Consider the following 13,873-nt stretch of genomic DNA (forward strand, 5'->3'; position numbering starts at 1 on the left):
GCATTTAGATGTAAGTCAAGCTCCAGCCAATCTTTTTTTTCAGTCCATGCTCAGGAGCATGGAAAAGCTTTCTTTTGATCAGCAGATGCGGGTAATGAATAGCTGCCATAACGCTCTGCTGAAGGTAATTAACGAACCCCAATCTACCCCCACACCTCCCCACACATCCCAGTCCTAATTTCAACACCATGCCCCACAATATCACCGCCAGTCCCAATATCCACATCACTCTCAATATCAACATCACTACCAATACCCAACCCGGCCCACAACCCAAATGTATTCACCCGTGTTTTCTTCATCTTTGCCCAGCTTTCCTTCCCCAGTAAGTTTTCCACCTACCCCAACACAACACCCCTCTGGTCAGCCTCCTGTTTTCCCCCCCCCTTCCACTACAGACGCAACAGGTAGGGTTTCCCCAATCCCACCTACCGACGTGGTCCAACCTTCCAGCCCCTCCTCCCATAGTTACTCCACCCAACAATACCAGGACCTGTGAACCTGGAATGTACTTGTACATAGTTTTTTTTTGCCAAAAAAAGAAAGGTTCTTTAAATTACCCAAAAAAAAATTGTGTGGGAAAATTACCCACAAAAAATATATTTTTTGAAATAAACATAATTCTGGTTTACAATCTACTGTGTGTGTGTGTTCATTAATTAAGGTAAATATGAAAGGTTAAGTGAAAAGAAACACCAGACGTTTTCAAGGTTTAACAAAATGGTTTTATATTATATTAGCAAGCAAACCACACACACTGTTTTTTTTTTGTTTTTTTTTGTGGCAGTTGCTACCAAAAAATTTTGGAAAAAAAAAAGAAAAAAAATTAAAAAAAAGTCACACAATTATGTCTTGCCATGGAATCCGCCCAACAGGTGACAAAAAATATTCAGCAAACTGTTCCCTCATCCTAGTAACAGAACCGGTGGAGCGAACAGAGGCACTTCGGTAATCCCACAAGGATGTCTCCAATTGTTCGTCATCCAAGGTAACGGGCTCCTTTGAAATAACAAAATTATGGAGCACCACACATGCCTTGACAACATCGTCTACAGTTTTTGTATCCAGTTTTATTGCCGTCAGCAGAACTCTCCACTTTGCTGTCAAAATACCGAAAGAGCACTCTACCACTCTTCTTGCTCTGGTAAGACGGTAATTAAATACCCGCTTGGTGCGGTGTAATTCACGGCTGCTGTATGGTTTCAGTAGGTGCGGCGACAGTTGAAAGGCTTCATCACCTACACACACATAGGGCAAGGCTGGTTCACTGGTTCCTGGGAGCGGTCTTGCTGGCGGGAAATTGTATGTATCTCCATACAGGCAGCGACCCATCGGAGAGTTTTTAAACACTTGGGAGTCGTTGGACCGGCCATACGCTCCTATATCCACAGCAAGGAATCGGCAGTTGGCGTCAGCAATAGCCATGAGTACAATTGAGAAGTATTTTTTATAGTTATAGTACTCTGATCCTGTTCCTGCCGGTTTTGCAATCCTAATGTGTTTGCCGTCCACAGCACCAACACAATTTGGAAAATTACACATTCGCTCAAATTGTTCGGAACTTCTCATCCAGATTTCCATTGTTGGTTGTGGGATATACTCCAGCTGTAAAGTGTCCCAAATCGCACGACATGTGTCCTTCACAATTCCGCCAATAGTGGAAATCCCCAGCCGGAATTGGAAATGGAGTGAAGTCAAAGACTCACCCGTAGCTAGGAAGCTGCAGGGAAAAATAAAAAAAAATGTAAAAAAAAATTGCACAGACCATCAACCAAGAAAAACAAGTGGAATGGCCTCAAATAAACCAACAAATTACATGCTACAGTAAATGCGGCGCAATGTGTCAGCGCAGTATTCTCTGCAGCATGTAATAACATTCAATATGACCAATGACACAAGAAAAAAAAACAAGTGGAATGGCCTCACATAAACCAACAAATGACATGCTACAGTAAATGCGGCGCAATGTGTCAGCGCAGTATTCTCTGCAGCATGTACTCACATTCAATATGAGCAATGACATAAAGAAAAAATGCTTACCGCAGTGTCACCATGAGCCGCTCCGCCGGTGTGATGGCAAGCCTCATCCTTGTGTCCTGCCTTTGGATGACATCCTCTATTTTTCCAACCAAATAATCGAAATGTTCCATCCTCATCCGTACATAACTAAAGAATTTTTGGGGGTTGCACCGCAACTCCAGATAGAGAGTGGACTGGACACCCCTGGTCATCCGCAGCTCATTGATTGGATGTATCCAGAATCGTCGCCTTCTCCGTTGCATCATCCGTCTTTCTGCTGCCGCCTCCTTCTCCCGCACTATGATATCCAGGCGATTCGTCTCAAATATAACTTCAGTAACCAAACTCGAAATCCTCCCAATTACACCATCCATCATTGCCACTAAACTAAAACCCTCAAAGATGTGCTGTAAATACAGTCAGTATATAGATTTCCCTAGTTTCCAGTAGCCAATCAAATTTTGGTGCCTCCCATTTTAAAAACGGATCCGTCGTAAAAACGTATGCAACGGATGGAAAAAACGTATGCAACGTATGCAACGCATCCAGCATTTCAACGGAACCGTTTATCGGATTTGCGACGGTTTTGCGACGGATCCGTCGAAATGCTGTATTCGTTGCATACGTTTTGCAGTTTTTTGACGCATCCGTTTTTTCGGGAAAAAGACGTTTTTGGGACGGATTGCAGTTAACGCTAGTGTGAAAGTAGCCTAAGAACACAAACTGTTCAAAAGGGAATTGGTAATGCTCAGCTGTCAATGAAGCCATACAACGCTGTCATACAAGTCATAACAGAGTAACGGCGAAGCTCAAAAACCATAAAAATAAAAACACAGATGATCCAGAATTGTTATTTTTGAGGGGAGCTATACAAGTATTTACTAAAATAGATCAGTAATAATGGATGACAAGTCTGACCCTGAGGACAAGGTGCACTTTCCAGCCAGGCTACTCCTACTCCTAGACATGGACCTCAAGTTCGTAATGAGAAATCTTGCAGCCTGTGACTATAAACATAAAACTGTTCAACATGATGCTCACAGATATGCAAAGGACATGTTCGTACAAATATACACATTTTAGAAAATTTGCAGCAGGCATAAAAGGCACAATTAGCCTATTTAAAATCTTCTATCAGTTATTTGCATGACTACTAGGCACAAATTACTATGATTTTCTAAATCTTGCTGCCAGTTTCTATTTTTGCATTTGTAGCTGAACATCATGGAATTAATTTTGAGTAGTGCAGTCTTACGCAGAATGAGAGCAAAACTGGAAATGTTTGCTTCCTACTTACAAAAATATTCTCTAAGTAGAAAAATAATGTTTCTAAAAAAAATCACCCATTAACAACTGTGAGAGTGAAGCTTTTTACAGCTATATTTAACAATCTGCTGTTCATAAGTAAGAAAGAGAGAGATGAAGGTTTCATCCTGATATTCTTCAGCTGTGCAGGCTCTTCCATAAAAATATTGGGGGGCACTTAGCATGTGTGGACACATTTAAATCAATTTTGTTTGAGGCTCCATTACCATTATTTGTTCCAAACGTATCAAAGTGTTGTGCATTTGATTCATTTGGTGAACATTTAAATATAACACTTCTGTCTGTTGCTGTTTCTTTGCTTTTTATGCCACCTCCCAGTACTAACGTGAAAAGTGTTAGATATAAACATATACTTAATTGTTAATTGCATAATGAATGTGGATAGTGCAACTGGCTGTGGTCAGACAAAAAAGCCCACATGAACGTCTGAACCACTCAAAAATAGCATTGTTTATAAACAGGAGGATCAATTGGAGTTTAAGGTTAAAAATATAGATTTTTTTTTATTACAAAAATTCCATGATTGAATAGAAAATTGCTATGTACAAAGTGAAAAAAGACAGATGACAAACGCTGATAAATTTCCTGGTTATAGACAAATGTTAAGTCATATCCACTGGTTATAAGTGGAGTCTCCAACAGTGTTGAGTTTGTTGACACAATGGTCAAAAAAGTATCCACAGTTTACATTATGTAGTTATACTAGCAAGCAAATGGAGAAACCACCTTACCCATTAATAAAGTCAGCTAAACTTGTTATCAGAAAAAATAGAGTCCCCAACGCACGTTTCACTATTTAACGCATCAGCTTTATTATCTTCTTTTTGTCTTAATTGTTTTTCTTCTATATTTGTAGTTCAGTGATTAGTAGTGGTCTTGTCTGGACCTTCTTTTCTTTTGTTCCATCTCTGAATTCATCACATGCCATTGATTATAAAGTGAAGCACCAAAGATCATCTATATTGACACATACTATGATATTCTGATAATGTTTCTAATGGTCTCTTAATTATGGTGTACCTGTTATTTTATTATTCGCTTCACTTTATCTGTATATTGTATTTTTGTGCTACATGTCCTTTTTATATACCTATGTGTGCTTGTGTGCTTCTCCTGCATGTGTTTCTAGGCATCCCTCAGCATGTTTGTGCTGTCCGCGCATGTCCGGGAGCCTCACTCAATTGCTGCACTCCATGACATGTGCCTTGATGGAGTGACAGCTGGCCAATGTCTGGATGATGTGCATTGTGTGGTGCCCATGGGCCTCCATCAATACCAATTGTGCAATCACGTGACCACAACAATGGAAACATAAAAGGTCCTAGCAGGTACTACTGTTACCAATTCTCTTTGAGGAAGCTGATGATTTAAATAGCGAAAAATTCATTGGAGGCTACTTTTTCTAGGAAGAAAAAACTTAGCTGACTGGTGGTTTCTCCTTTTACTTGCTTGTATAATTACATGATGTAAGCTGTGGATACTCTGTCTCATCTCTGTTGGAATGCAGAATATGGTGGAATGCATAAACTAGATGTTAGTTTAAGGTGTTACAAAAAATGGTATCATTCCCCACACTTGTACCGGTAAATTAATGATTCTTGTCTTACTGTGAAAATAGTGTTGTATACTGCATACTATAAGATGTGCATTATGCTGGAGCTTAGGGAGAGTACAGTTAGTAGTTAGGACACTAGATGGGGCACAATAGTGAATATAGTTAACTAATAGGAGGAGTGCTCTGTGGGTAAGCCAGGGGGCATTTCCTGTATTTAGTCAGAAGGGCGAGGGAACCCAAGGCGTCCTGTAGGGCTTTAGAGCCCAGAACAGCACAGTGACTCCGCAACATTCAAGTTAAGAACCCAGTTGGGCCAGGGCTGGATAGTGGCCAAATGTTACAGCAGGAACAGAAATGCAGGTCACTCCAAGAATGTGGCAGCTTACTACGTGGGCAGATGCTCTTATGTCTGGTGTGAAACGGACAGTGGACCTGAAACGGACAGGGGAACTCCTAAGAGTAGTTGAGCTGGACAGGGAGAACGCTGCAGTACCAAATGGGATGGTACATCCCAGGGACACACTGGGAGAAATGAGGGAAGACACAGGGAAAGCGAAGAATACATACTGTGTGGAACCTTACGACATGGCTGTAACTGAAATGGACATACTGTGTACTGAAGCAAGTAAATTCTTTATTGTTGAGTTATTATTATTATTATTTATTTATATAGCACCATTGATTCCATGGTGCTGTACATGGGAAGGGGTTACATCAAAATACAAATATCACTTACAGTAAACAAAACTAGCAATGACAGACTGGTACAGAGGGAAGAGGACCGTGCCCTTGTGGGCTTACAAGGGCTTACAATCTACAGGATTATGGGGAAGTTGGACTGGGACTCAGTCTCTTTTTGTATAACAATGCCAGCAGCAAAACTTCAGCCAACCAGATGGGACCCTGACGGTGCAGAAGGTGTAGCAGAAGGTATGTTGCAAAGCGGACATTGTTTTCATATGACGGGAGGCCAGGGCGCATGTAAACAGATATTCTCAGCCACGACTACAGCCCTGGCCCTCCCTCACATTAGTGTGCTAGGAGCTAACATTCAGGCAAGGAGTGGTGGAATGAGCTGCCTATTACAGAGCCTGCTGGCACGGGATAGGCCGAAGAACCTATTTTCTGCTGGACACAACAGAGTTAAATTCCTTCAGAAACTGGCCACACCCCCTAAGGCCAAATGGAAGTGCAGAGGAATGCTACAAGAGGCAAAACTCAGCAGGCCGAGCCGACTTGAAATGAGAAGTTGCGCATTGAAAATGGTGAGTTGGGTGGTGCTGAGGAGGCATGCAAGTTACCACCGAGACATTATTACTTGATGAGGGACTTTCATGAACTAAGGATTGTCTCATCAGTGGCATTTTTCAAAATGCAAGGACTGCTTCTGCAATATTAGCTGTTTGCAGAGGGAAGCCCCATCCAGTCAAAAATTTTAATCAGATATTAAGACTTTCATTTTTTAAGGGTTTGGATGAATTAATTGGATGTTTCTAAGGCCGGGATCACACATACGCAAGATACGGTCAAGTCTCGCAGGTGAAAACCAAGCTCTGGCGCCGGCACTCCGGAGTGGAGCATGCAGCTCCATGTATTGCTGTGCGGCTGCACGCTCCGCTCCGCCAGAGCTGGGTTTTCACCTGTGAGACTCGGCCGTATCTCGCGTATGTGTGATCCCGGCCTAAAACTGAGTTGCATCAGATTAGTACATTGAAATCTCTCTTCAGAAGCATTTCTAATTGTGTGTTCTCATAGACTTTTATCTCATTTAGTTTACAGCTTGCTAGCTGAGCGGTGGATTTGCTAAGCCGTAGTTCAAGGTGAGAAACTCAGACCGGCACGTGGAACAACAAGATTCAATACAGCTGGATGTGCCGGACTGCGTATGCATCTGCAGAGCTGGATATGCTGGACAGACACTTTGGATTAGCAGAGCTGAGTAGTCATTAAAAGTGGCATTTTCTGTTGAATTTGGAGAAACCACGTGTTATATTAGTTACTGTAATTTTTCTAGTTTTACCAGTTTATTGCAAATAGCAGAAAGCTTGTAAATATTGAAAATAATAATTTACAATGAGGGTTGAATCAGTTTTGACTGCAACTGTTTTACTTGAGGGATGTACCGCTGCTTGTATGGAACTGGTGAAGAATGGGAGAGGGTAGTGTCTCAGCAGCGCTCCCCTGCTTCAGTCTTTTTCAAGATTAAATATTTCGGCCCCTATTCATCAAAGCTTTTACAAAAGAAAAATGCCGTAAAAAGTTCTGAATAGTTGCTATATTTTTGCGCAAAGTGAGGCTGCAACAAAATTTTATGACTTTTGGCATTTTCATGCCATTTTCACCCAGCTCTGACTAAGTGGGCAAAGCTGGGACAGGAGTAGGAAGCCTCTTAATGAGTCATGCACCCCATCCCCCTCGTAAAGACTGGCTTGGAAAACCCTGGTTTTGATATATTGGAGACATAGACTTCTAACAGTTATGAAATGTGTGGTTTTTTTTTGTCCGATTGCATCACAGATAACATTAGATAGACATAATTTCCCTAGATATGCACAGTGGTTTTAGCTTTTATCTAAGCGCGTGAGACATTCAAGGACAAAGTGTCTAAAATACATATGTATTAAAACTGAGCTGCAACAGGGAGGCAAACCATCTAATTAACAATAGCATGCAAATCACAAGTAATAAGGCTGCCGCCTGCAATACCAATTGTAGCCGTGCTAAGAGTCACTAAGAAGACAAGTTCACACAGTTTAGGCAAATAATTGCATCATCCATGATACTTTAAAATGCTTAAAAGTGACAATAGATATATTTTTAAGCATAAACCTGCAGAACCAGCTCTGTAATTTGGCACCTGCTTTTATCTTATATATATCTTAAATGTCACATAACCTCTGATCTGGGGCAAAGATCTATGGGAAAAGCATGCAAGAGGGCAACTTAGACCTCACATTCTAGAAAAAGACAATCATGATTTTTTTTTTTGTAATTTGTGACAGTACTTGCTAATTTGTTTGATTATTTTTTTCAGCTCTGCCATCTGTCCACAGCTAAGGCAAACTCTCTTTCTCCATTTAATGAGGCATCATGACCTCTATATTGACCAGACATCTTCACTGATGATAGAATAGAGAACAAAATATTTATTTACGCTCTGTTCTTTGATCTGAGAAGAAAGCCAGGATTTCACTATGCCAATCTATGCTCTGTTAAGCTAGAAAATCAGGTGGTATCCGAAAAACAGCTTAAAATGGTATTTCAATGGTGGAAAAATGAAATATATTTCTGTTATACTAATAAAAAGCTATACTTTTCTTTTAAAGTCTTCAAAGCATCAGTGACAGTGGATTTTCTGGTGCTCCATCTCTTCCATCATAGTGGTGGGATTATGCCAACCTCATTTTCCGCAACCCTAAACACCCTACTGCGGTACGTGTGTGTGTGTGTGTGTGTGTGTGTGTGTGTGTGTGTGTGTGTGTGTGTGTGTGTGTGTGTGTGTGTGTGCTTGGTGAGGACTTGTTGCTTACCCCTTTCTGGGTCACAAGTGGTATGATGGAATGGGGACCTTTTCCTTCTCAAGACAATTCAGTAGAGCCACAGTCCGTTGTAAAAACATTTTTACTGTCAAACTTCTTCACATATAGCCATATTTCATTATTTCATAGAAAACATGGTAAATCTCCAACACTCCTTCATAAGCTGACTACCAGGAACTAGTTTCCTGTAGAAGATGCCCCAGTAACACCACCCCACCGGTGCTGGCATTAATGTTAACCCTATCCTAGGTTAACAAGCTGCTTTCAGACTAAAGATTATAAAATCACATAACTATGTCACATAACACAATAACATTAGAGAAGTCTTCACAGAGGGTGTTGGACGACTTCTCCACCTTTACATTGTGATGACATCCTTACACTTGACTATACCAGTAAATAATTTGCGGCTTTATGTGTTTAGTTGCAGTAGCAGATGCAATAAGTGTCCCATCATCATATAGAAAGATATAAATTATAAATTTCTTTTTTTTTTTTTTTTGTAAATGTAAAGTCCTTTATGGTTAGTCACTTTAAACTTAGTCATATATATTAGATCTATAATGAATGTTCCTTCTAATTAGTGATGAGCGAGTGTACTCGTTGCTCGGGTGACCTCCGAGTATTTATGACTGCTTCTGCTTGGAGTTTTAGTTTTCTGCTTGATTACATGTGGGGATTCCCTAGCAACCAGGCAACCCCCACATGTACTCAGCCTGGCTAGTAGCTGTAAATCATTCAGCTGCCTCTATGAAAACTCAATCTCCGAACAGTCATAAATACTCGGAGGTCACCCGAGCGTGCTCTGCAAAACCCGAGCAACTAGTACACTCGTTCATCACTACTTCTAACCAGTATTTATTGTTTAGAAAGCTGTAATTTATCAGATGCTTCACCCTTCTTGTTTAAACACGTTGACAACATAATCTGTATGTGTTCCTTAGGGCTCACTCACCCTATCATATATATCAGACAGGTGCTAACCAATTTTTCATCGTACAGTACACGGACCATTGTTATTCAATGGGGCAGTACTGGTGCACTATTTTTTTTTCACTTACAGGATCTGTCAATGAAAACAATCACAGCATGCTGTGATTTTGCTTTGAAATCGGAAGACCGTCACCTACTCAAGTCTATGGGTGAGTGGAAATGATCAAACTGCACTCAGATGAGATCTGAGTACAGTCTGATTTCCACAGACACACACAATGGAGAAGATGGAACAATTTTGTTCTCCATCTTCTCTTCAGTGTGCTATGAATCTCTCATCTGAGAGAATCAGATCACATTATGCTGACACATGGATTAAACTCTGATCAGAGTATCATTTGCATAATTCTCCCTGATAATAGAATCTTCGGCCATCTGACAGTAGCCTTCCGCAATGTGCAATACACTGCCTGTAAGTGTCAAGGCCCCTTCACATTAAGCGACGCTGCAGCGATACCGACAACGATCCGGATCGCTGCAGCGTCGCTGTTTGGTCGCTGGAGAGCAGTCACACAGACCGCTCTCCAGCGACCAACGATGCCGGTAACCAGGGTAAACATCGGGTAACTAAGCGCAGGGCCGCGCTTAGTAACCCCATGTTTACCCTAGTTACCATCCTAAAAGTAAAAAAAACAAACACTACATACTTACCTACAGCCGTCTGTCCTCCAGCGCTGTACTCTGCACTCCTCCTGTACTGACTGTGAGCACAGCGGCCGGAAAGCAGAGCGGTGACGTCACCGCTCTGCTTTCCGGCTGACCGACGCTCACAGCCAGTACAGGAGGAGTGCAGAGCACAGCGCTGGAGGACAGACAGCGGTAGGTAAGTATGTAGTGTTTGTTTTTTTTACTTTTAGGATGGTAACCAGGGTAAACATCGGGTTACTAAGCGCGGCCCTGCGCTTAGTTACCCGATGTTTACCCTGGTTACCAGTGAAGACATCGCTGGATCGGTGTCACACACGCCGATCCAGCGATGTCCACGGGAGATCCAGCGACGAAATAAAGTTCTGGACTTTCTTCAGCGACCAACGATCTCCCAGCAGGGGCCTGATCGTTGGTCGCTGTCACACATAACGATTTTATTAACGATATCGTTGCTACGTCACAAAAAGCAACGATATCGTTAACAATATCGTTATGTGTGAAGGTACCTTTACTGGTAAGCATAAAGCGTGGTTAGATGAAAGCTATGACTGGGCAATTAACTTACAGGGTTACAGTCTGCTTATAAAAGATCGTAAAAATCGGAGAGGAGGAGGGGTTTGTCTCTATGTAAAGTCTTGTCTAGAGTCCACTTTAATGGAGGATATTAGCAAATGGAATGAGGATGTCGAGTCCATATGGGTCAAAATTCATGGAGGGAAAAATAGTAATAAAATTCTCATTTGGGTCTGTTACAAACCCCCAAATATAACAGAAACCATGGAAAGTCTACTTCTAAAGCAGATAGATGAAGCTGCAACCCATAATGAGGTCCTGGTTATGGGAGACTTTAACTACCCGGATATTAACTGGGAAACAGAGACCTGCGAAACACATAAAGGCAACCAAGAAAAATTATCTTTCACAATTGGTGCAGAATCCAACCAGAGGAGCAGCACTTTGAGACCTAATACTATCTAATAGACCTGACAGAATAACAAATCTGCAGGTGGTCGGGCATCTAGGAAATAGCGACCACAATATTGTACAGTTTCACCTGTCTTTCACTAGGGGGACTTGTCAGGGAGTCACAAAAACACTGAACTTTAGGAAGGCAAAGTTTGACAAGCTTAGAGATGCCCTTAATCTGGTAGACTGGGACAATATCCTCAGAAATAAGAATACAGATAATAAATGGGAAATGTTTAAGAACATCCTAAATAGGCAGTGTAAGCGGTTTATACCTTGTGGGAATAAAAGGACTAGAAATAGGAAAAACCCAATGTGGCTAAACAAAGAAGTAAGACAGGCAATTAACAGTAAAAAGAAAGCATTTAAACTAATAAAACAGGATTGCACCATTGAAGTTCTAACAAACTATAGGGAGAAAAATACTTTATCTAAAAAACTAATTAAAGCCGCCAAAAAGGAAACAGAGAAGCACATTGCTAAGGAGAGTAAAACTAATCCCAAACTGTTCTTCAACTATATCAATAGTAAAAGAATCAAAAGTGAAAGTGTAGGCCTCTTAAAAATTTGTGAGGAAAGAATGGATGTAGATGATGAGGAAAAAGCTAACATATTAAACACCTTCTTCTCCACGGTATTCACGGTGGAAAATGAAATGCTAGGTGAAATCCCAAGAAACAATGAAAACTCTATATTAAGGGTCACCAATCTAACCCAAGAAGAGGTGCGAAACCGGCTAAATAAGATTAAAATAGATAAATCTCCGAGTCCGGATGGCATACACCCACGAGTACTAAGAGAACTAAGTAATGTAATAGGCAAGCCATTATTTCTTATATTTAGGGACTCTATAGCGGCAGGGTTTGTTCCACATGACAGGCGCATAGCAAATGTGGTGCCAATATTCAAAAAGGGCTCTAAAAGTGAACCTGGAAATTATAGGCCACTAAGTCTAACCTCTATTGTTGGTAAAATATTTGAAGGGTTTCTGAGGGATGTTATTCTGGATTATCTCAATGAGAATAACTGTTTAACTTCATATCAGCATGAGTTTATGAGGAATCACTCCTGTCAAACCAATCTAATCAGTTTTTATGAAGAGGTAAGCTATAGACTGGACCAAGGTAAGTCATTGGACGTGGTATATCTTGATTTTTCCAAAGCGTTTGATACTGTGCCACACAAGAGTTTGGTACACAAAATGAGAATGCTTGATCTGGGGGAAAATGTGTGTAAATTGGTAACTGGCTTAGTGATAGAAAGCAGAGGGTGGTTATATTATTATATAAAACTAGCTATTGAACCCGTTCTATGCCCAGGTGGCGAGCATTTATATTGGTATATGGTCTCCATCCTGGTATGTGCTGCTCCATCCTGCGTCCCCATCCTGTCATGTGCTGCTCCCATCCTGCGCCCCCATTCTGTCATGTGCTGCTGCCATCCTGCGCCCCCATTCTAACATGTGCTGCTCCATCCTGCGCCCCCATTCTGTCATATGCTGTTCCCATCCTGCTCCCCCGTTCTGTCATGTGCTGCTCCCATGCTGCGCCTCCATTCTGTCATTTGCTGCTCCCATCCTGCGCTCCGGTTCTGTCATGTGCTGCTTCCATTCTGCGCCCCCGTCCTGTCATGTGCTGCTCCCATCCTGCGCCCCAATCCTGTCATGTGCTGCTCCCATCCTGCGCCCTGATTCTGTCATGTGCTGCTCCCATCCTGCGCCACCGTTCTGTCATGTGCTGCTCCCATCCTGCGCCCCCGTTCTGTCATGTGCTGCTTCCATCTTGCACCCCCGTTCTGTCATGTGCTGCTGCCATCCTGCACCCCCGTTCTGTCATGTGCTGCTCCATCCTGCGCCCCCGTTCTGTCATGTGCTGCTCCCATCCTGCGCCTCCGTTCTGTCATGTGCTGCTCCCATCCTGCGCCTCCATCCTGTCATGTGCTGCTCCCATCCTGCGCCCCGGTTCTGTCATGTGCTGCTCCCATCCTGCACCCCCGTTCTGTCATGTGCTGCTCCCATCCTGCGCCTCCGTTCTGTCATGTGCTGCTTCCATCTTGCACCCCCGTTCTGTCATGTGCTGCCCTATTCTGTCATGTGCTGCTCCCATCCTGCGCCCCTGTTCTGTCATGTGCTGCTCCCATCCTGCGCCACTGTTCTTTAATTTGCTGCTCCCATCCATATGCCCCATACGCTGCTCCATAATATATGCCCCGTATCAAGTGGCGTAAGTAACAAATAGTGCCACAGCCTCATGCCACAGCAATTTGTTACTTGCGCCACCTGATTCCTTTCCGCCGCCATTTTCTTGGACCTCCTGCTGGCGGAATCGGCGCCTGCGCAGTCCGCGCTTTCCGGCACCATTTTCTTGAAGACACACTGCAGGGCGCAGCAGGACAAAGGAATCAGGCGGCGTAAGTAACAAATTGCTGTGGCATGAAGTGTCACAGCTTCATGCCACAGCAATTTATTACTTACACCATTCCTTTTTGTCCATTTTCTTCGTCCTCCTGCTGCCGGAATCTGCGCCTGCGCAGTCTGCACTTTCCGGCGCCATTTTCTTGAAGACACACCTGCAGAAATGGCGCCGGAAAGCGCGGACTGCGCAGGCGCCGATTCCGGCAGCAGGAGGACGAAGAAAAGGGGCGGGGCGGAAAGGAATGGCGTAAGTAACAAATTGCTGTGGCATGAAGTGCCACAGCATAATCAGGGCGCAAATATGTGCATGATGTCCCCCTGCTCCCGACCCCCTGCTCCCGGCAGTCCGCTTTTTTTTTTTTTCCTGACACTATAATGTAACGCTAGGAGCGTCGCGCCTGCGCAGTCTATAAA

At 42.7% G+C, this 13,873-nt stretch overlaps 1 protein-coding gene across 1 annotated transcript; it reads right to left on the minus strand.

Annotated features, from left to right (window-relative positions):
* Positions 1-769: 769 nt before the first annotated feature.
* On the minus strand, positions 770-2,730 carry LOC138661999 (uncharacterized). Its single transcript, XM_069747078.1, has 2 exons — positions 2,041-2,730; positions 770-1,720 (listed from the first exon to the last, which is right to left on the minus strand). The coding sequence occupies exons 1-2, from the start codon at positions 2,394-2,396 to the stop codon at positions 838-840; spliced, it is 1,239 nt and encodes a 412-aa protein (XP_069603179.1). The 5' UTR covers positions 2,397-2,730; the 3' UTR covers positions 770-837.
* Positions 2,731-13,873: the final 11,143 nt, after the last annotated feature.

Source organism: Ranitomeya imitator, chromosome 2, assembly GCF_032444005.1.
Source record: "Ranitomeya imitator isolate aRanImi1 chromosome 2, aRanImi1.pri, whole genome shotgun sequence".
NCBI lineage: Eukaryota > Metazoa > Chordata > Amphibia > Anura > Dendrobatidae > Ranitomeya > Ranitomeya imitator.